The sequence below is a fragment of the Salvelinus namaycush genome, chromosome 13 (genome assembly GCF_016432855.1).
Source record: "Salvelinus namaycush isolate Seneca chromosome 13, SaNama_1.0, whole genome shotgun sequence".
Lineage (NCBI taxonomy): Eukaryota > Metazoa > Chordata > Actinopteri > Salmoniformes > Salmonidae > Salvelinus > Salvelinus namaycush.
This window is the reverse complement of record NC_052319.1, coordinates 11,252,835-11,277,303: the sequence shown is the minus strand read 5'-3', so window position 1 is coordinate 11,277,303 and position 24,469 is coordinate 11,252,835. Positions and strand designations below refer to the sequence as shown.

Genomic DNA, 24,469 nt, shown 5'->3' with positions numbered 1-24,469 from the left:
CCCACTGTAAGACATGACAGAATTTATGAGGAGTAAGTTGCTCCCCTAGAGGGCACAGACACTTGGATCTGACCTGTTAGTGTGGTGCAGGCAGAAGACACTGCAGACGCTGCAGGGCACATAGCTGAATGCAGAAGAGCTTTAAAGCATACCAGAGCACACAAACTTCACTGGAGCCCTGCATTACACTGCCTACATCCCCCAGAATGCTGGCCAAGCAATACAGGCAAACTACATGTATGGAAGGACTCAATATCAATGTTATTAGAAATAATTAAGTTATAAGTTTAGACATTTCTAACATATACTGCCCTAATTTCTGTTCGAAAAGTTGAGATAAAATGAAAGACTCATCTCTCACATGAGGTTTTATGACTTTACTTAAATTCTTAAATAAATATTTGATAAAATATGTGAAAAGTCCGGACTGAGCATAATTGGTACGGAAAGCCCATAGGTGTTCCAAATAAGCCCACCTAATTTTAAAAACGTACAAACTGACATTTATATAAAATGTGATTATATTAATCTTCACCTAAATTTAGTAAATTAAACTGATAATTTCTATTCATCATGAAAGTAGCACTCATAACAGGGGGGTGTCCAATCGTATCCAGAAAGACCAATGTGGATTTAGGCTTTTGTTCTTGCCAACCAGTACACACCTGATTCAACTAATCATAGACTTCAATCAAGACATGAATAGTTAAAGCAAGTGTTATTACTTGGTTATAAAAAAACTGACCCTCTGTGGATAAGAAGCCATGCACAAAGACCATAACACACACACAAGTTTCAATGAATTATCTGAAAGCGGATTCACATTCTTGTTCATTAGTTGAACTTCCTAAAGCCTATCTGAAGACTGTTTCAAATCTCCCTTTCTACTGTTGTATTACAAAGGTACAGGTGGTGGACCAACAAACAGAATCACCTGGATGAATAAAGGACAACAATATGACAATGCCACTTGTGGGAACAAACACATAACTGTAAATAACTTAATAATAAAACATCTGATTGGCTTAGAATAAAAACTGCTATGGACATGACAACCAGACGAATTGATTGAAATATTTTATTTGAATTCAAAGATGAAAGTGGGCTTAATAGGTACACTTACCCTAACAATCACAGAATTTCTTTTGAGGATCACCAGGATCCAGACTAAGAAAAAAGTATAGTTTCCACATATTCCTGATATGCAGTACAGTCAAGTTCTAGTTCATTCAATGAAGTTACATGGCAGAATACAATTGAACTCTGAATTGTGTGATGGATGAAATTAAAAAAGGATGCTAATAAAGTCCCACAAGGAGCCAGTCCACAAAGCAAAGCAATGTTGGGACCTGTCAGTCAAACTCTGTCAGATGGCTCACTGGAGGCTGGTAGCATACTGTGCTCGGTTGTCTCTCCACAGGTTTATATAAATCAATAAGCAGCACTGAGTTGAATGCTAATTGGCTGCTCAAAATTGGATCCGATCGATCCCTGAAGAAGAGGTCTTTATCTTTGCTCTGGCTCTAACCTTCTTCACCCATTGGCAACTTTGTGAAAAAGGACAATTCGGCTCAGGTCAATGTGACCTTTCAAAGTGTTGTCTTTCAGGTTACGTCCCCAATGGAACCCAAATGTAGTGCACTGTGTAGGGAAAAGGGTGCACCTCAGTCTCCAAACTGAGCCAGTCAATGTCCAGATATGGTCAGAGGCAATGTTCCCTCGAATGTTTTTCGGCACTGAGCAAATTTCAGGTCTGCTAATCGCAAACTTGAAACTTGTAAAATGGCTGTGCAACTTCCGCCGAGTGTTTACTGTGAGCACTGGGGCTGTAGCTGCTTTCATTTACAGTTTTAACAGTGGCCAAGTAGGCTACTGTGGCCATTTGATCATAATGTAACATGGAAATAGCATGGATCATCATTTTAACATGGAAATAGCGGTTCTATCATCCAGCCTACAGTAGCAGCCAATCTGTGTTCAATGTAGGCCTACATTCCATGAGACTTTGAAAAAAACATGCAGGGCTTCAAATGAACCTGATTATCCACTTGTCTGTCAGGCAAAGAGGTGACTGAACATTTTGTTGTGTTGTTTGATGCAAGAAACCACTTTACAAAATACAATTAATCCTTATTCCCATACCATTTATTACAGAGAACAAGACAAATTATGCTACCCTCTGCCTATTGGCTACTTAGCTTATTCAAGCCTGTCTCAAAATACAACACTGCCCCTTTAAGACATATAAAAAGCTCCTTACTTGACCTGCTTTTCAAAGATGGCTAGAACTGTACACATTTTGTGCTCTTGTAGGAAGCAATCACTCCCACATTGCTGACTACAAATTATATATAACTGGGCTAATAACTCACTAACTGGCAAAGAATATGAACAAATGTGCACACGTGGCTACATGCAGGGATGCAAACTGGTGAGGGCCCAAAAAGGTCAAACTTTTTTCTGTTGCACTGAAACATGCAAAAAAATCCCTGCTAGGGAGAAAAACAGGTTTTACCTAATTAAACAACAATGAATATGATCTACATGATCAGTCTCTGTGTGTAAAATAAAAAGTGGTTAATGTAAACCTAACTCACAGCTAAAAAAAAAAATTTAAGAAAGCAACCCAATGTTATTTGTTGCCTAGACTCTACTGCAAATGACACTCAAGTCTTGAGAAAAAACATTACACTAATATTGCAGTTAGCCATGACAGCCTTTATAATAGAATGCTTGTGACCACACACATAGAATTAAACAAACAGGCATTCTATTTTTGCTCTATTATAGTGGCCACTATAGGCATTGATCAAGTGCACAAGGCTACATGTGTGCAAAAATAACGTTCATGAGTAAAAAATGTAATATCCCCCTCACTCACACACAAGTGTTACTGTCAAGTTCAACACAACTAAAGCAATATCTTTGGGCTACACTGCACATTATTACATTGTACACTTTCTGCCTGTGGACATCTGTTCTACAATGTGCCAGCAGCAGAGCATGATACCATTTGTTGGCATAATTGATCTCTTTCAGGCAGAGAATACACCTGGCATACCCCTTTTAATCCACTGTATTGAAAAAGTGAGAAAGAGGGAAAGTGTGTGGTGTTTCTTTCACCTCTATAGCGGCATCCACTTGTTTAACGCCTCATTTTCACCTAATTCTCAGGTCCAGTAAGTCCAGTAAGCAACTAACGCGTTATAGCTTGAGGAATGGCAAGGAGTCGTATACCAGCTAATACTATAGCGAATTGGTTAGGTTACTAATGTTATCTCATCTGATGGTGTAACGTTAGCTAGCTAACGTTAGCTGTCTAACTTTATTAGCCAGCTAATTTTCACACCATAAACTAAACTATTTGATCAGTTAAGTTGGGTGATGTTGGCCTCCCGAGTAGGGCTGTGGTCTAAGGCACTGCATCGCAGTGGTTGTGCCACTAGAGATCCTGTTTCGAGTCCAGGCTCTATCGCAGCCGGCCGCAACCGGGAGACCCATGGGGCGGTGCACAATTGGCCCCTGCAGGGATGTTCTTGTCCCATCGCGCACTACTGACTCCTGTGGCGGGCCGGACGCAATGTACGCTGACACGGTCACCAGTTGTTGTTTCCTCCGACACATTGGTGCGGTTGGCTTCCGGGTTAAGCGGGCATTGTGTCAAGAAGCAGTGCGGCTTGGCTGGGTTGTGTTTCGGAGGACGCACGGCTCTCAACCTTCGCCTTTCCCGAGTCCGTACGGGAGTTGCAGCGTTGAGACAAGACTGTAACTACCAATTGGATACCACGAAAATGGGGCAATTTTTTTTATTTTTTAAATAGGCTAATGTTGCTTAACATTTCTGTGGCTAGCCTACGGAGAATTCGATCCAGCTAGCAAGATACTTAACAATGGTAACAATAGTTGTTCCACCACACTTTCTCCCTCACCTTAAACTTTCCAAATGCCAGCTGTTTTTCGGTTACAGCTCATGAAGTACGCTTCATCACCTTCTCAACCCCGTCTTCGTGGTCAGGCTTCTCACCTACCTCTTCATTATCGTTCTGGGGACGGGCTGCTGTAACTGGCAAACTGCCTTTCCACTCTACTGTCTTTCCATAGTGCACACTGATGCTGTAACTACCAAATTGGTTGTCTCTTTTCTCTTCAATCACGTGCTGCATTCTGTTGTTACGTGAACAATTGGATGAACGATTGCTCCAAACGCGCATCACTCGTTCCCTTACAGTCAGTAGTGATCCAAAGCACCCCCAAACGTTTCTCATCGGATCTATAAGATTCATATAGGTCACCTATTTTGAATTCAAAAAGGCGATTTTCACCGAAAGGTGAATAGTTTGCATCCCTGTACATGCAGCCGTCACTTTGATCTAAAAACAAGCGCATAATAATCACGACCACTCATGCTGTAAAACAGTCCAGTTCAAAGTGAACGGCACAAATCCATATATGGCAATGGTCTATTTGCATATGCAGTGCATTCGAAAGGTATTCAGACACCTTCCCTTTTTCCAAATGTTGTTACTTTACAGCCTTATTCTAAAATTGATTAAATAAATAAAATCCTCATCAAGCTACACACAATGCCCCATAACGATAAAGCAAAACGTTTTTTTTTTTTTTTTTTTTTAAATGTTTGCACATTTATTAAAAAAACAAAACAGAAAAAAGGTATTTACATAAATATTTAGACCCTTTGTTATGACATTCGAAATTGAGCTCAGGTGAACCCTGTTTCCATTGATCATCCTTGAGATGTTTCTACAACTTGATTCGAGTCCACCTGTGGTAAATTCAATTGATTGGACATGATTTGGAAAGGCACACACATGTCTATATAAGGTTCCACAGTTGACAGTGCATGTAAAAGCAAAAACCAAGCCATGAGGACCAAGGAATTGTCCGTAGAGCTCCGAGACAGGATTGTGTTGAGGCACAAATCTGGGGAAGGGTACCAAAAAATTTCGGCAGCACTGAAGGTCCCCAAGAACACAGTGGCCTCCATAATTCTTAAATGGAGGACGTTTGGAACGACCAAGAATCTTCCTCTAGAGCTGGCCACCCGGCCAAACTGAGCAATCGGGGGAGAAGGGCCTTGGTCAGGGAGGTGACCAAGATCCGGGTGTCACTCTGACAGAGCTCCAGAGTTCCTCTGTGGAGATGGGAGAGCCTTCCAGAAGGACAACCAACTCTGCAGCACTCCACCAATCAGGCTTTTATGATAGAGTGGCCAGACGGAAGCCACCCCACAGTAAAAGGCACCGCTTGGAGTTTGCCAAAAGGCACCTAAAGGACTCTCAGAACATGAGAAATCAAGATTGAACTCTTTGGCCTGAATGCCAAGCGTCACGTCTGGAGGAAACCTGGCACCATTTCTACCGTGAAGCATGGTGGTGGCAGCATCATGCTGTGGGAATGTTTTTCAGTGGCAGGGACTGGGAGACTAGTCAGGATCGAGGGAAAGATGAACAGAGAAAAGTACAGAGAGATCTTTGATGAAAACCTGCTCCAGACCACTCAGGAGCTCAGACTGGGACGACGGTTCACCCTCAAAGAGGACAACGACACTAAACACAAAGTCTCTGAATGTCATTGAGTGGCCCAACCAGAGCCATGCCTTGAACCCGATCAAACATCTTGAGAGACCTGAAAATAGCTGTGCAGCGACGCTCCCCATCCAACCTGACAGAGCTCGAGAGGATCTGAAGAGAAGAATGGGAGAAACTCCGCAAATACAGGTGTGCCAAGCTTGAAGCGTCATTCTCAAGAAGACTCGAGGCTGTAATCGCTGCCAAAGATGCTTCAACAAAGTACTGAGTAAAGGATCTGAATACTTATTGAAATGTGATATTTCAATTGTTTCTTTTAATACATTTTCTAAATACCTGTTTTTGCTTTGTCATTATGGGGTATTGTGTGTAGATTAATGAGATTAAAAAATTATAATATTGAATAAGGCTACAACGTAACAAAATGTTGAAGAAATCAAGGGGTCTGAATACTTTACGAAAGCACTGTAGGCCTACTGCAGCTCTGATTGGTTATGGCGCGCCGGTCTGTGTAGAGTACAGGCCTGTCAATACAATAGAATCGTACTCCGATACGCTATGCCTACAACAAAATATATTGCATAGTTAGGTTTGAATTCTAAGTCTTGTATAGTTTGTTTTGTTTTTGGTATTTTACATGGAAAGTGGCTAATATTGCATTGATTCGATCTCAATTCCCACAGTAAAGGCAAACATTGATAGTTTTAACAAACAGGGAGAACTTTAGAAAGCTGAGTGAAGTTCAATCTTGTGCTTCTCTGCACGGGCTGATTTTTCTTATGCGCCGCAGTCCTGCGCACACTCGCAGCTTAGAGGGAACATTGGTCAGAGGTGACAAAATGGACGCCATGTGCACCATCAACTTCAGATAAATAAGTGGAGAAGTCTTCAGGGAACAGTGAGACTCCACATATACATTCTCAATGAGCAAATGGGAAACTTGACAATAAAAGCATACCCAAAGAATCCCCTCATAAAATCCATACGTGAGTAGACAAAACATAAATGCTGATAAAAACCAGTTAAGCCGCTTTTGGTTTATCACCTCATCCACCAGTGGTTAAAACACGACTTTATAATTTGAAGTAATGACTGTAACATAAGCAAACCTGCAGAACATCTGGGGACCATTGAGAGTGTGTCCATCTGGGACTCGTGGAGATGACATCAGTCTAAGAGACGGGACGCAGCTGTTTGCTGCAGTCACTATGTGCTCCAGTAATCATAAAGTATTCTCCTATGAAGAGGGATCCATAGTAACCAGGAGATGGAACAATGGCCGTCAATGATGCCTACTTCTGCTCTGGAGGGGGGGGGGGGCAGCGGATTTCTGCCAGCCACAAAGGAACAATCACCTAGACACCGTAACACAATGGAATGTTGAGTAGGGCAGCAGGGCAGTGACAAAGACTACCTGTGCAGACTGGGCACCCGGCACACGACTGTGAACCACAATAGTACTAATGCCTGCCTAGGCAATGCACCAATCAACATGTTCCAAGGTTGAATGGAGTGCCCCTTGGCTATGTGCTGTGGCCGAACCATTCCACAGCTAACCACCTTAATGCCGTTTTACTGTCTGGGGAAATCTCCACCAGCGGTTCAACGGGAGGTCTTTGGACCATGGGATTCCTGTGACCAGTCTTAATGTAGCCTTTGATTCCCTAATCCACGGTAAATGGCTTAACTCTGATGACTTGAAATATAATTCTTATTATTTGAGCGTAACAAAGAATACAGAAGGCTTTGAGCTGAATTCTTTTCCCGAAAAGCCCTGAATCTGCACTGGATGAAGGAGGCATGGAGGTGTCAAATTTGATTTCAGCCAAATCTGAAGAGCTTACAATAGAGCCAAGACAGAGCCCTCTTCTTCTACTCTGTACCCCCACACATGAGAGGGGTAGAAACTAAGAAGATCTCTTTCAGCTGCACCGAGTCCCTACCTTCCTCCCTTCCTCGCCCTCTCAGTTCTCATTTAGAATTCTGCTCTCTGAAGCCACCACTTTACATGCCGTATTATAATAACATTTACATATTTAGTTTCCGTTACAGAGCCCGTGTCAAAGGCAATCCTCTTTGAAGTCGGTGGCACCTGTGATGGAGTGTGGGTTGGGCTAGGAGAGAGTCATCTCTGAGATGTTTTCAGAAGCTTATCCCGTTGCCACTGTCTGTGTGTCACACGGCACCCTATTCCCCTATATAGTGCACACTTTTGAAGCACAGCCTTATAGAGGTGAAGCTGGCATTTAGCAGTAACAACACATTACCAAATAGAGTGGTATGTTGCTGGTAACATAACATTAAGCACTAGAAATGACTCTAGAGTTATTATGTGTCTAGTAGTGTGAGTTGCGCTGTGGTGTCTGATGTGAAAAACAAGTGAAAGAAAGCAAAACAACATTCCGACCCGTCTCTTCCTAAGACAATCTGACATAGAGTGAGTGCGACTGCATCAAAAGTGGTGCACTATATAGAGAATAGGGTGCCATTTGGGACGCATCCCAGCACTGTTGCCAAACTCTGTGCAGCTGGAACTGTTGCTGAAATGCCCCAACGGCGCGGGTTAATTTCCCAGGCATAGCAACGAGAGGTAGGGAGAGTGTGACAGCTGTCAGATTAGGGGCTGTGTGTGAGTGTGACATCACTAACTTATGATTAGGCTTCCAATGTTACAGTCATTTGTAATTAAACCCACAGTCTCATTCCCCGTCGCATCTCATTTATATTGGATGGTTTTTAAATTAATAGAAATGTGATGATGCCCGGACCGGTTGTGTGGCTTTTTGCCAGTCTGACTGCCTTAATAATTCAAAGCGTGCATCCTAAATGGCACTCTATGGACCCTCGTCAAAATGAGTGCACTATACAGGGAATAGGGTGACATTTGAGATGGAAACAAATGCCACATTTCAATGGAGACATTGTGACTCAGACACATATACAATAACAAAAATTACTATGCAGAATGGATGGAGTAAAAAGCAGCTTTACAGACATGTCCTGCTGAGAGACAATACAATTAGGGATTTATTCCAACAGATTTTGGAGTCAATCAAAATCACAGCAAAAATAGGAAAATATCCCCTATAAAGTCCAGTCTTCCAGTAGGGTCTGACTAGACAAGACAAGCAGCAGCCAGAGGGGGATTGTACAAAAATAATGATCATATTGTCAGTGTTATGTTGCGAGTTTGTCTGTGTTTTGATTTGATAGAAGCATATTTGTGCGCTCATGGTGGGTCAATCGACTTGAGTCCTACTTTGCCCTGAGAAAACGGCAAACCGCTTGTTTGATTTTCTGAGCAAAGAAATTTGGTGGCTTGGTTTAATGAGTAGGATTCAGGTTTCTGTCTTCTCATTCAGACAGGTGGTATATTGGTGTGGATCTGGACCTAGCCAGTTAGCCACAGCTTAATGTGCAGACAGTGCTGCTTGGATTTCCCACAGCAGCAGTTCGATTGTAGCAGGCCAGACACGATGTCCGCTGTAATCACGCACACCGCAAATGATACTTCTGAGCAACACGGATACATTCCCTGCGCATATCTCACATAGCAGGGCTGTGGGACATTAGACAGACTCCACTAATTCACCCAGAGAAATGGACCCTTTGTTCTCAGGCTAAAAACATCCAACGACCTGAGAAGGGGTCAAACGCTTTTGTATGCACAGACAGAAAGAAGTCTAAAGGACAAAACAGACGGTTAAAAACAGTGGTCCTATCACCTCTGATCACAGAACATTAGCCATCATTTTCGGTTCATTTCCCGACGATTCTACATGTTGAATCACCATCGTTTGTAGACACCTAGCAGGTGAGCTGACATTCTATATGGTGTCTGTCCAGTCCATAATAGTTCAACTTTGAGCCAGCAGGTCAGCAGAGCAACAGAGAGACAGCAGCTATTCCAACTCTTAACTCCTGAAGTCCTGGTAGGAACACTGCCTCACAGTGTATTAAGGCTAGGGCTGGTACAGTTAAGCAATAATGCCCGAGGAGGTGTGGTATATGGCCAATATGCCACGGCTAAGGGCTGTTCTTACGCACAACCCAACCTGGAGTGCTTGGATACAGCCCTCAGCTGTGGTATATTTGCCATATGCCACAACCCCCCGAGGTGCCTTATTGCTATTATAAACTGGTTACCAACGTAATTAGAAGAGTAAAAATAAATGTTTTGTGTGGAACGAACAGCTGACTGAAGATGGGATGGCTGGCATTCGTGCGGTTGAGTCGGTTTCTGCTATAACATGGACTCTACGACGTGATGAAACTTTGTTTCTCCTTGCTGAAACAAGCAAGGTGTTGTAGCAAACAAGTCTTTGGTTGCATAGGCAATGCCATCCTCTGGACTCTAATTAGACTCTAGTCTGTCAGGTAACAAGTCACAGGATGCCGTATTCAAACATATCGCCTCAAATCCCTCTCTCACTCTCCTGGCAGATCAACGCCCCCCTCCCTGCAGCAGCACATGCAGTCAGGAGCGGACTTTTTAATTATTATGATTTTGTACGTTATTCCAGTGACTGCGGTCATTTGGCTGACCAATAACCATCATCCAAAATTCCATGACCATCACAGCCCTAGTTAAGGAGCTCCAATCAATGACAGCTTGACTTTCAGCACTTTGGCAACAATCAGACTATGGGAATTTCATTACGACTCCTCTCCTCTACGACACGGCCTGGCATCACATCACATCACACCTCTCGCTCTCTTTCTCAGTCTAGCCACTGTCTCTCTTTCTCTCTCTCCCCCCTATCACTCGCTATCAGTCAGTCCCTCTCTATCAGTGTGTCCTACAGATTATGGCCAGACATCTTTGATGTGACAGACTGGTGTGTGACAGGGACAGGAAAGGGGCAATCACAGGACGACAAGAGGATCAACTGGAACGCTCTGGATGACTGTGGGATGTTGTTATACTCTCCATATAGAATGTTTGGTATAAAGCTACAGATAAGGCCACTCTATCCCTATACAGTGCACTACTTTGACCAGAGCCCTATGGGTCCTGGTCAAAAGTAGTGCACAATATAGGGAATAGGATGCCATTTGGTACTCAAACAAAGGTAATGGCTTCATCCAACTTCCTCATGATTACAAAAGCGCAAGATGACGTTCAACCTTCCCCCACTGGCGGAAAATAAGTAAATCAGTGATCTCACTTCTTCTCACTCCTATAGTCTCTCTCTATCAAGCATTGATTCATGCACACACAATGTATTAACCTAATTAAGACATCACATTTAACCTACTATAGTCCTCTCGTAAAAGAGCGAGTGGAAAATAATTGTCCCAAATTGCACCCTATTCCTTATATACGAAGGGACTAGGGTGCCATTTGGGAAGCATCTCAAGCCCCACTCGTATCCCTGGCCCCTGGTGACAGAGCAGGTTCATTTGGACCATAAATGAACTTGTCTTTCTATGGCATTGCTGTCTGCTCCCAGGGCAACGTAACCAACCATAAAATCAGAGGTGTGAATCCAACTCAGTCCTCAGGGGCAACACTGCATAACAAACTCCTCATCCGAGAGCAAAGAAGGGGCCGATGGCTCCTGGGCTGTTAGCTTTATGAGGTAGTGAATGTCTGTGAGTGTGTGTTTGTCCATGCTGTTTGAGCTGCGTCGGACCAAAACAACAGAAGATGTTAAAACAGGTTATGAGTTATTGGAATAATTAGGTAGTTAAATGCAAGAGACCTTAGAGAATTCTCCACACAATGCCCTGTATGCACTACTATACTATTTATATGGCAAAGTTATAGATTTATCAGCATGCAGTAAAGATGAATGTTTTGTGCACTAAGAGCAAACGGTGTGTAAAATCCACTGTGTATGCACGTTTGTGTACAAACAGCTAGCTGTAGAACACACAGTACAATTCTCTCTCACTCTCTTTTCCACTCACTCACTCACTCACTCACTCACTCACTCACTCACTCACTCACTCACTCACTCACTCACTCACTCACTCACTCACTCACTCACTCACTCACTCACTCACTCACTCACTCACTCACTCACTCACTCCTCTCAATTTCAATTCGATTCAATTCAAGGGGCTTTATTGGCATGGGACACATATGTTAACATTGCCAAAGCAAGTGAGGTAGATAATATATCTCTCTCCTTCTCTCTTTCTGTCTGCTGAATTGACACATCAAAGCCTCGTCCACCCCTGTTTTCTTCGCTCCATTTCCATCTCACTTGGTCAGCTGGGAAAAGGACAGTGTTTCAGTCAGCTCCACAGTCACACAGGGCACCGTGGCTTAGCTGGCTCTCTGAGGACCTGAGTCAGGACGTTCTGTGAAGTACAGACACTGTTGGGTCCTAAAGGGTCACAGACTAACACCTTCCTTTCCAGGTTAAGAGATCTTCCTAAGGAGATAATGCAGACACAAAGTCAAGATGAACTGAGTCACATTTGAATGAAGATTCACTGTGCAAGGATCAAGGAGCACTTCCTCTGATGAGCCAATACTAACTCAAACCAGTATACAAGTCCAGATAACTCAAACTAGTGTACAAGTCCAAATAACTCAAAACCAGTGTACATGTCCAGATAACTCAAAACCAGTGTACAGGTCCAGATAACTAAAAACCAGCATACAAGACCATATAACTCAAATCAGTGTAAAAGTCTAGAAAACTAACCAGTAGATAATCCAGATAACTCAAACCAGTATACAAGTCCAGTGAACTCAAACCAGCATACAAGTCCTGATAATATCCCTTCTCCGCATACTTAATCACCCAGAGCCAAGGTTTCTTACCTGCAACAGAGTTGGGCCGCGGCATCATGAGGGACAAGGAGGTGTGTGCTGTGGGGTATGGAACGGGGCCCTCTGGTGGGTGGCTTGGTCCTACTGCTGCTCCTCCTGCAGCCCCCGTTGAGGAGCCTGTGGGGTGCTCTGTCCTGGATGGGGCAGGGGTCTCTGGGGGCCCACTGGGGTCTTCCTCCGCCACAGGAGAGCATGTATCGGCCCGCACGCTGGGCACCAGGCCATGGTGCCCGCTGCTCCTCAGGCTGCCATCTTTACTCCATTCCAGGCTGGAGCCGCTGCGGTCGTCATTCTCCGAGGAGCTTGTGATGGTGGCTGAGAGAGAGAGAGAGAGAGAGAGAGAGAGCGAGAGAAGAAAATCGGTGCAGTACGTCATTGTCATTATTAGGAATTCTCTGTGTCTTTAGCGTTTCCACTCTGTTTTCATTGACCTCATCAACACCCTCCACCTGATCTGATATTTACCAATAAATGTAGTTCCAACTAATGAGAATTATTCAGAGCTGGCATGGTGGGGTAGATTTAGATCAATAGAGCCTGCCCCAAGTTTTTTAGTCTTTGTATTAACCACCATTATTTTCCCTTATTAAAGGTATCTTGAATGGAGTAGCTTAGAATACTCAAAAGTGTACACTGTACATCAAATAGGTTTTCCTCCAAACAGTACTGTCATCTATCTAATAGAACATGGTGTGATCAAACTGAAGTTGATACTGTAGTAGGGTTGCAAAATTACGGTTACTTTCCTAAAATTGCCAAATTTTCCAGAAATTCAGGATGGAAGGTTCCCGGAATCAGGAGGGAATAAGCAAGGAATCCTCCAACCAAGATCTCTGGAAAACCTGGGAATTCTGGGAAAGATACCATTTGACTTCAAACTTCCATTTGAAGAGTTTAGACAGGTGTTTGCTTACATGAAAGCAAATCCCCTTTTAATCCTCTCCTCAGGCCTGGCTGACCATGCTAAACAGAATCACTAAAAGCTGAGGGGAAAGGCAAAAGCCACCAACTGGCAGCTGGGCTCCAAAACATGGGAATGCTTCTCAAATTGCACCCTATCCCCTATATAGTGCACTACTTTTGACTGTCACATGTGCAGTCAGAGGAAATGCGTCTGTTTTTGGCAGCTTTAGAGTAGACCCACTGTACCACATAGCTAATCTGGATTTCATAACGGTGCTGTGTGTTGCACCGTCACTAATAATAACATAACAAATACGTCTGGGATAACTAGCCTGATGCTTGTGCAAATATTCAGCAAATCAGAAATCCCTAAACGTTGTAACATTTGATACAGTGATTTGATTCACAAAGACAGACCGAAGTGGTCTGAATAAAAAGGTAAAACAGCCTACCTTCTTACACTAGCTTTACCATCTCCTCACTCTGCTTTAGAACATGAATAACTGGTTATCACCGTTATTTGCAACATGAATAACTGGTTATCACCATTATTTGCAACATGAATAACTGGTTTTCACCGTTATTTACAACATGAATAACTGGTTATCACCGGTATTTACAACATGAATAACTGGTTATCACCGTTATTAACAACATGAATAACTGGCTATCACCATTATTTACAACATGAATAACTGGTTATCACCGTTATTTACAACATGAATAACAGGTTATCACCGCTATTTACAACGTGAATAACTGGTTATCGCCGTTATTTACAATGTGAATAACTGGTTATCGCCGTTATTTACAACATTAATAACTGGTTATCACCGTTATTTACAACATGAATAACAGGTTATCACCGCTATTTACAACGTGAATAACTGGTTATCACCGTTATTTACAATGTGAATAACTGGTTATCGCCGTTATTTGCAACGTGAATAACTGGTTATCGCCGTTATTTACAACGTGAATAACTGGTTATCGCCGTTATTTACAACGTGAATAACTGGTTATCGTCGTTATTTACAACGTGAATAACTGGTTATCACCGTTATTTACAGCATGCATAACTGGTTATCGCCGTTATTTACAACGTGAATAACTGGTTATCACCGTTATTTACAACATGTATAACGACCCAGTTGTTCAGTCTTTTTGTTCTGTATCTAGAGATGTGACCCAGTTGTTCAATCTTTTTATTCTCTATCTAGAGACGTGACCCAGTTGTTCAGTCTTTTTGTTCTCTATCTAGGGACGCGACCCAGTTATTCGTTCTAAATGTTCCATTGCCATACTGGCTGGCAACATTCTTATCCTTTGTTTGCTAGCTAGCCAAATACAGCTAACTTACAGTCACGTCAAACAGTGCAGCCAGAATATCAATGAAGTAACTACGTTTTTTGGTTACTACATGATTCCATATGTGTTATTTCATAGTTTTGATGTCTTCACTATTATTCTACACTGTAGAAAATAGTACAAATAAAGAAAAACCCTTGAATAAGTAGGTGTGTCCAAACTTTGACTGGTACTGTGTATCCCCAAAAATTATGCTGATTCAGAATTTTGACTGGCTGAGAAACGCTGCCTGTCTGTCTGTCTCGTTCTGACTCTCGTCACGTTCATTACTATGGGACAGCTGGAGATCGAATTTGAATATTGAAACAATGTTGTATATGTCGCAGAGACAGACAGCAAGGTTTATACAAATCTCCGCCGTTGAAAACTAAATATTAGCGTAAAAGAAATGTGAGATAATGTCTAGATGCTTTTTATTTTTTGTATTTTTTAAATGTAACCTTTATTTAACTAGGCAAGTCATTTTTATAGTGGAGATCAAGTTTATAAATTGCCTGGCTGAGATGATGAGATAGTGAAATGCGCAGTCAGATGGAACAGAGTAAATGGGCATTTTAACATCATAGATTTAGCCGGTGGTAACTTGGAATAGAAACCGTCTGGAATGTGGTTTTAACCAATCACCATTCAGGATTAGACCCACCTGTTGTATAAAACATTAATAACTTGTCATTCCCATTAATTACAACATGAATAACTGCTTATGACCATTCCTATGAACCTCTTAAGTCCCCTCCTTGCGATGCCCTCCCTCCCTCTCTCGGCCCCACCCCACAACAGCAGCTGCAGTTTTTCATATGTCAACACACACTCTGCAGTAGGCTCCATACCATCCCACCCAACGTGCTGTTTAAAAACCAGCCAAATTAATATGGGTTTTTGAAGTAAATGATTCCTTGCGTTCTTTTATCCTGCTTCTTCCACAGTCCGTTTCAACCACTTCAAAGGCCCTGACTACTATTCATCAGAGCTGGGAATCAGTCTCATGGACACAACATCTACGTCCCAAATGACACCCTATTCCCTACATAGTGCACTATTTTTGACCAGAGCCCTATGAAATAGGGTGCCATTAGGAACACAACATACTTGGCTTCTCCCTCTGCCTTTTAAATAACCCAAGAAGCCCTACTCACTAGGGGGAAGTTCCGGACCAATGTTATAGCTTGTCCTCCGCCGACAAACAGAATTGTGAGTGTTTGAAGGAGAAACCATGAGGCCGCTAGACTTGGTTAGAAGCATTGAGTTCTACAGTACTGATTCCACAGAAGAAAAAGTAGGTCCTAATGATCTGAAGTTGGCTGGCCCATATGTATCAAGCGTCTCAGAGTGGGAGCGCTGATCTAGGATCAGTTTTGCCTTAAATATCACAATGAATAAGCTGACATGGACAGGGACCTGATCCTAGATCAGCATTTCTACTCTGAGATGCTTAGGCTACATCTCTCGGTCTCAACCTGGGCAGTAGATACAGTTGAAGTCGGAAGTTTACATACATCTTAGCCAAATACATTTAAACTCAGTTTTCACAATTCCTGACATTTAATCCTAGTAAAAATTCCCTGTCTTAGGTCAATTAGGATCACCACTTTATTTTAAGAATGTGAAATGTCAGAATAATAGTAGAGAGAATGATTTATTTCAGCTTTTATTTCTTTCATCACATTCCCAGTGGGTCAGAAGTTTACATACACTCAATTAGTATTTGGTAGCATTGCCTTAAATTTTGGCCCATTCATCCTGAGAGCTGTTGTAACGGAGTCAGGTTTGTAGGCCTCCTTGCTCGCACACGCTTTTTCAGTTCTGCCCACAAATTTTCTATGTGATTGAGGTCAGGGTTTTGTGATGGCCACTCCAATACCTTGACTTTGTTGTCCTGAAGCCATTTTGCCACAACATTGGAAGTATGCTTGGGGTCATTGTCCATTTGGAAGACCCATTTGCGACCAAGCTTTAACTTCCTGACTGATGTCTTGAGATGTTGCTTCAATATATCCACATAATTTTGCATGCTAATGATGCCATCTATTTTGTGAAGTGCACCAGTCCCTCCTGCAGCAAAGCACCTCCACAACATGATGCTGCCACCCCTGTGCTTCACGGTTGGGATGGTGTTCTTCGGCTTGCAAGCATCCCCCTTGTTCCTCCAAACATAACAATGGTCATTATTGCCAAAGAGTTCTATTTTTGTTTCATCAGACCAGAGGACATTTCTCCAAAAAGTACGATCTTTGTCCCCATGTGCAGTTGCAAACTGTAGTCTGCCTTTTTTATGGCGGTTTTGGAGCGGTGGCTTCTTCCTTGCTGAGCAGTTTCCTCCAGCATCTTCACAAGGTCCTTTGCTGTTGTTCTGGGATTGATTTGCACTTTTCACACCAAAGTACGTTCATCTCTAGGAGACAGAACGCGTCTCCTTCCTGAGCGGTATGATGGCTGCGTGGTCTCATGGTGTTTATACTTGCGTACTATTGTTTGTACAGACGAACGTGGTACCTTCAGGCGTTTGGAAATTGCTCCCAAGGATGAACCAAGGTCTACAATTTATTTTCTGAGGTCTTGGCTGATTTCTTTTGATTTTCCCATGATGTCAAGCAAAGAGGCACTGAGTTTGAAGGTAGGCCTTGAAATACACCCACAGGTACACCTCCAATTGACTCAAATGATGTCAATTAGCCTATCAGAAGCTTCTAAAGCCATGACATAATTTTCTGGAATTTTCCAAACTGTTTAAAGGCACAGTCAACTTAGTGTATGTAAACTTCTGACCCACTGGAATTGTGATACAGTGAATTATAAGTGAAATAATCTGTCTGTAAACAATTGTTGTAAAAATGACTTGTGTCATGAACAAAGTAGATGACCTAACCGACTTGCCAAAACTATAGTTTGTTAACAAGAAATTTGTGGAGTGGTTGAAAAACGAGTTTTAATGACTCCAACCTAAGTGTATATAAACTTCCGACTTCAACTGTATGTAGGCAGTAGCTGGGCACGGCACAGCGCTTTTCACGCTGCTTTACAATGGCAGATACAATATCACAGCCAGCATGAATTATTTAGCAGCTATGATATTGCACAGGGGGGTTAGGAGGAATATGAGTCACAGTTATCAATTATGTCAACAGCAGCACAGATTTTGTATTCGGGAGATGCAAAGTATTACTGCCAACCAACCAAGTCTGTCTTGGCCACAAAATGGTACAAAAAGGTTGAAACACTGGTGAAGCAGCTCACGATTTCAGCAGAGGCTATTGCAACAGGTCTTTTTCCTTCATTTTATTTTGATATAGGCCAAATTTGTCTACTTGGGTGAATGTACAATAGGGGATAGAATTGTAATATCTTAGTGAGGTTAACTGCTTTGTTATATTTTGGTCCAAATCAACTGGGGCCTTGAAAAAATTATGTCAATAACCAGACAGAAAAAACACTTACGGGGCCTCCCGGGTGGCGTAGTGGTCTAAGGCTGTGCCACCAGAGACTCTGGGTTCGAGCCCAGGCTCTGTCGCAGCCGGCCGCGACCAGGAGGCCCATGGGGCGGCGCACCATTGGCCTAGCGTCGTCCGGGTTAGGGAGGGTTTGGCCGGCAGGGATATCCTTGTCTCATCGCACACTAGCGACTCCTGTGGAGGGCCGGGCGCAGTGCACGCTGACCAGGTCGCTAGGTGTATGGTGTTTCCTCCGACACGTTGGTGCGACTGGCTTCCGGGTTGGATGCGCACTGTGTTAAGAAGCTGTGCGGCTTAGTTGGGTTGTGTTTCTGAAGACGCATGGCTCTCGACATTCGCCTCTCCCGAGTTCGTACGGGAGTTGCAGCGATGAGACAAGACAGTAACTACTAACAATTGGATACCACGAAATTGGGGAGAAAAAGGGGGTAAAAAAATGTAATCCCCAAAAACTTTTTTTGTTGCAATGTTACATGACTAGCATTTTTGGCCAATAAAAACAGTACAATTGAGAATACCGAATTCAGAATACCGAATTAATTTCTAGTAGGTTTGACAGTCCCTGGAACCTATAAGCAGAAACCACAAAGGAGTTGAATACAGTAATAACCCATCTTCCTGTCAGCACATGTAAATCCCCAAATCTCCTAAAGCCCCTGTTAGTAGAGGAACAAAACAGCCACATGTTGTTGGAGCTTTCAACCACCACTACCTTTTAATACTGTACACACCACTAACAGCACAATGCAACAGCGCTTTCTTCTCAACGATGAGTCTGGATTTGCCTTCCTCCCTCTTGTAGAATGCAAACATATTCTGACCGACGGGTTGGGACAGAGCCGGCCTACATGATGACATGATCAACTTTGGTACTCTGCTTGGTTAAAGACGATTCAATCGCTGATGAATATGTTGTGTACAAGGCCCCTCACTATGACGTCAGCACAAACGACTTGAAGGATACAGACTAAATTTATGTAGCGATCAATAGAGTAGCAGAATAAAAAAATAAAAATTTGGGATGAGTTGTCAGGCAATAAAACAGTAAAACGATCAAAGATTTTTGAGAAGATGAATGTATATAGTCCATATGAATAATGATAGATTGGACTTATCAGGGTAATGCAGACCCTGTTTAGATTGTTGACGATGCTAGTCTCACGAGACACAAGAGGCATGGAGGACAATCTAGGTCCACTCCTGTGGGCATTGTGCAGAATGTGAATAGTAAGTCATGAGGAAAGGCTGAGTGCTAGGGACAGAGTAACTGATTGAGTGGATGGGTGAGTGAGACTATGTCCTTAATGGCACCCTATTCCCTATAGTGCACAACCTTTGACCAGAAGGGCCCTGGTCAAAAGTAGTGCACTGCATAGGGAATAAGGTTCCAATTGAGACGCAACCCGAGTGTCTCTCACCTATGATCCCGCTGTCCTTGCTCTCGAGCGTGGAGCTGAGGCTGGCGATGGTTCCACAGGGGCTGGAGTGAGTCAGAGGAGTTTTGCTGTGACCGCTGCTGCTGTGTCTGAGGCTGTGGCTGGCGTTGCTGTTCAGGGTGGAGCAGGGGCTCTCTGTGCAGGGGGACGCCGTGCTACTGGTCAGACTGGAGCAGGGACTGATACCCTGACTAGTCACTGAACACTGGAGAAGGAGAAACACATTTTATTTTGTTTTATTGATCCCACATGGCAGTCAAATATAAACTCAGCAAAAAAAGAAACGTCCTCTACCTGTCAACTGCGTATATTTTCAGGAAACTTAACATGTGTAAATATTTGTATGAACATAACAAGATTCAACAACTGAGACATAAACTGAACAAGTTCCACAGTCATGTGACTAACAGAAATGGAATAATGTGTTCCTGAACAAAGGGTGGGGGGGGGGGGGAGTCAAAATCAAAAGTAACCGTCAGTATCTGGTGTGACCACCAGCTGCAGTGCATCTCCTCCTAATGGACTGCACCAGATTTGCCAGTTCTTGCTGTGAGATGTTACCCCACTCTTCCACCAAGGCACCTGCAAGTTCCCGGACATATCTGGGGGGAATGGCCCTAGCCCTCACCCTCCGATCCAACAGGTCCCAGATGTGCTCAATGGGATTGAGATCCGGGCTCTTCGCTGGCCATGGCAGAACACTGACATTCCTGTCTTGCAGGAAATCACACACAGAACGAGCAGTACGGCTGGTGGCATTGTCATGCTGGAGGGTCATGTCAGGATGAACCTGCAGGAAGGGTACCACATGAGGGAGGAGGATGTCTTCCCTGTAACGCACAGCGTTGAGATTGCCTGCAATAACAACAAGCTCAGTCCGATGATGCTGTGACACACCGCTCCAGACCATGACGGACCTTCCACCTCCATATCGATCCCGCTCCAGAGTACAGGCATTGGTGTAACACTCATTCCTTCGACGATAAACGTGAATCCGACTATCACCCCCGGTGAGAAAAAAATGCGACTCGTCAGTGAAGAGCACTTTTTGCCAGTCCTGTCTGGTCCAGCGACAGTGGGTTTGTGCACATAGGCGACGTTGTTGCCGGTGATGTCTGGTGAGGACCTGCTTTTACAACAGGCCTACAAGCCCTCAGTTCAGCCTCTCTCAGCCTATTGCGGACAGTCTGAGCACTGATGGAGGGATTGTCCTTTCCTGGTGTAACTCGGGAAGTTGTTGTTGCCATCCTGTACCTGTCCCGCAGGTCTAATGTTCGGATGTACCAATCCTGTGCAGGTGTTGTTACACGTGGTCTGCCACTGCGAGGATGATCAGCTGTCCGTCCTGCCTCCCTGTAGTACTGTTTTAGGCATCTCACAGTACGGATGTTGCAATGTATTGCCCTGGCCACATCTGCAGTCCTCATGCCTCCTTGCAGCATGCCTAAGGCACGTTCACGCAGATGAGCAGGGACCCTGGGCATCTTTCTTTTGGTGTTTTTAAGAGTCAGTAGAAAGGCCACTTTAGTATCCTAAATTTTCATAACTGTGACTTTAATTGCCTACCGTCTGTAAACTGTTAGTGTCTTAACGACCGTTCCACAGGTGCATGTTCCTTAATTGTTTATGGTTCATTGAACAAGCATGGGAAACAGTGTTTAAACCCTTTACAATGAAGATCTGTGAAGTTATTTGGATTTTTACGAATTATTTTTGAAACACAGGGTCCTGAAAAAGGGACACTTCTTTTTTGCTGAGTTTATTACTGAAATGCATGGGTATTTACAAAGATAAGGCACATAGGCCTATGAAGTTGTCGTCATCATTGTCCTCATCAACAACAACAACATAATAAAACATGACAATAGAGGAAGACAAAGAGCAGAGAGTAGAGCAGAGAGTAGAATCTCATAGCTACAAAGTTTAACAATAAAAACCTGTTCATATTTTTCACTTGGGAATAAAGAGCTTGCCTCCTTATATGGGAGTAGACTGGAAAATATGAGTCAAGTCAAATAGCTTTTTTTTAACCTGAGCAAATAACCCGAATCATGCGCAAGCAATGCAAATTCCTGAGGAAATAAATTAGCAGTTTACATGTGAGCATGACACACAAGCTGAAGGCATGAGCTCGCTCAGTAAACAAAGCGAGGCTTTCAAAACAGCAAACTCAGGCCTAAAACGACTCCAGGACCTGTATATCGGAGTAGGAGTGCTGATCTAGGATCAGTTCCCTAGGATTCATTATGATCTAAAAGCTGAAACTGATCCTATATCAGTACTCCTAGTCTGAGATGGATGATGAATAGGGGCCCAGGCTGTAGACTAGACTTGAGCTAGAACAACTGAATACCAACTTACAATCTAACTACTAACCAGAATAACTCAACCCATGATTGATCACCATGTTCTTCTTACTCAAGAAGTGCTAATGCCACAACCCCAACCTTTAGGTGTGTCCCTTGTATTCTCCTCTCCGCTGCCTCTCTCTCCCTATGTGTAGTGTGTAGCCTAGGTCAGGATGAGTGCTTGATGGCTGGGGTTAGCATTACCGCCTAGAGGTGAGCTACATGCCTGCTCCCAAATTACACTTTATTTCCTATTTAGTGCACTACATTTGACCAGAGCCCTATGGGTAGTGAACTATATATATATATATCTCAATGCCATCAGACTGTTAAACAGCCATCACTAACATAGAGAGGCTGCTGCCAACATACAGACCCAAATCATCGTCCACTTTAATAAATGGATTTAATAAAGGTATCATTAGTCACTTTAAATAATGCCACTGTAATAATATTTACATATCCTACATTACTCATCTCATATGTATATACTGTATTTAATACCATCTATTGCATCTTGCCTATGTCGCATGGCCATCGCTCATCCATATATTTATATGTACATATTCTTATTCCATCCCTTTACATTTGTGTGTATTAGGTAGTTGTTGTGAATTTGTTAGATTACTTGTTAGATATTACTGCACTGTCGGAACTAGAAGTACAAGCATTTCGCTACACTCTCATTAACATCTGTTAACCATTTGTATGTGACCAATAAAATGTGATTTGATTTGATTTGAATAGGGTGCCATTTGGGACACAGTCCAGGAGCCTTCTAACACTGCCTCGCCAAAGGGTTCTGCATGCTAACTCTTCCTCATCGTTTCCCATCTACATCACAATGTCGCACTTTAGCTAAATGGTGATCAGGGTCAAATTCATAACGGAACACAACAACAAAAAATGTTTTGGCAATGGAAAACCAGGAGGTAGTCCCTCCCTGTTTCAGTCTGTTTTCTTCCGTTTGGTGCCTATTGAATAGGACCCATGTAATGTGGAGCAAAGGATAAGGCAACGTACATTACCCAACATACCACGCTGATGACATAATAGCTTAATGGCATTTACTCTAAGGGAGAATTAAACAGATGATGCTTTTAAACTCTGATGGTAAAACAGCAGTGTAGAAGTCAATGGGATAGGGAATAGTTAAAGGTCATGCAGAGTCAAAATCATGTTTTTCATTCAATTGGATGATATTTGGATAAAACCAGATCAAAGTAGGATGACCAAAGTATAAAAAAGAACTGTTGATTCTACATTGATAAAGTTGATTACTCGACTAAAGTTGTATCATAAAGTTACTGGTCCCCTTCCCCCATGTCAAACACATTGATTCGGGAGGCTGGATTATTAAGGGATTTTGTGGCGTCACAAAATCTCAAATTTTAATACACCCATGGTAAAGTCTTATTCTCTTACCTAATTTAAATAAGTACCACCTTGTAACCAACGTCGCAGAAGGCGTGTTTGCAGAGGGGCATGGTTTACATAGCTCTACTGGTACATAGCTCTCATTTGACTGCAGCGTATTAGAAAATATAATTACAGGTTTCCCATATTCATCTAAGGCAAAGATACTTACAGGTGACCCGTTTCAAGAAGCTAGGCGTATGTCGCATGTCACTACTTCACAGGAGAGGCATTTGAACGTATTTTAAGAATTTTTTATCAAAATGCGTTTTTTGGGAAAAAAATGCCTTCTGAAACATATAAACTTTCATGTGCCTTGATAACTTATATGCCATCTGTAAATTCAAATATTTCTTTTAAATGACGAGCCTAGCTGGTTTAGCCACGGAAAAAGAGAGGAACCTTCCCGCTAGCCATGACTGGCTATGATAATGGATGGGCTGGACATGCTGAGAGATGAGTTCGTATTGGTCTGCCATTTAGCACACTTCTGTTTATAACATGAGCTGCTCAGTAGGTGTAGATAATCCTTGCTACTGCGGCTTTTTTGAAAGATATAACGTTAGTCATGGAGAACTATAAAAGGGTTGCTACTGCTCTCAACAACATTGCTGCCCTGAATTTAGCAGGCGCAATCGGCAAAAAAAAGTTGTGATGGAAAAAGTTGTGATGGACTACTTTCTGCACACGGTCAGTGTGAAACGGAGTGACTTGACACAACAGGCCAAACAAGCTGTAGTTAGCTACAAACCAAATGGAAAAGACACACTGCCGTGAAGTGTTCATCCATGTATACGGACGGGTAAGAGTCTAGCTACATTTTCAGATATGATACATTTCTAATTTTGTCAGAAAGTTGTGTTAAAGCGTACGGTTCGCTTGCTAGCGAACATTAGCTTGCTGGCTCGCTAGCTAAAGTTACGTGTATGATCTGTGTAGTAATCAAATTTGCATCTCAGAAATCCATTATCATTCCTAGTTATAGCCTAATGTTAGCTAACTAGTAAACATTGAACCTAGTTGGTTAGCTTTAGCTACCTACAGATTCATACTACAGCATTTCATGCATGGTGGCTAGCTATGATAATCCGTTTGGACTGTAACTATGGGCTGGGATTATGGTTCATTGTTTAGCTAGCTAGCTACATGTCTAAACAAAAGACTCCACTTCGCCAGTTGATTACATGGCCCATCAAGTTAGCCAGGTGTGTCT

At 42.8% G+C, this 24,469-nt stretch overlaps 1 protein-coding gene across 1 annotated transcript in view; it reads right to left on the bottom strand.

Annotated features, from left to right (window-relative positions):
* LOC120058233 (protein TANC1-like) overlaps positions 1–24,469 on the bottom strand; it is a 279,176-nt gene that overhangs the window by 89,034 nt on the left and 165,673 nt on the right. Inside the window, exons 6-7 of the mRNA XM_039006740.1 lie at positions 19,475–19,697; positions 12,328–12,651 (exon numbers count right to left, since the gene is read on the bottom strand). Of these exons, the coding sequence (XP_038862668.1) occupies positions 12,328–12,651; positions 19,475–19,697 (547 nt within the window). The remainder of the gene's footprint in view (positions 1–12,327; positions 12,652–19,474; positions 19,698–24,469) is intronic.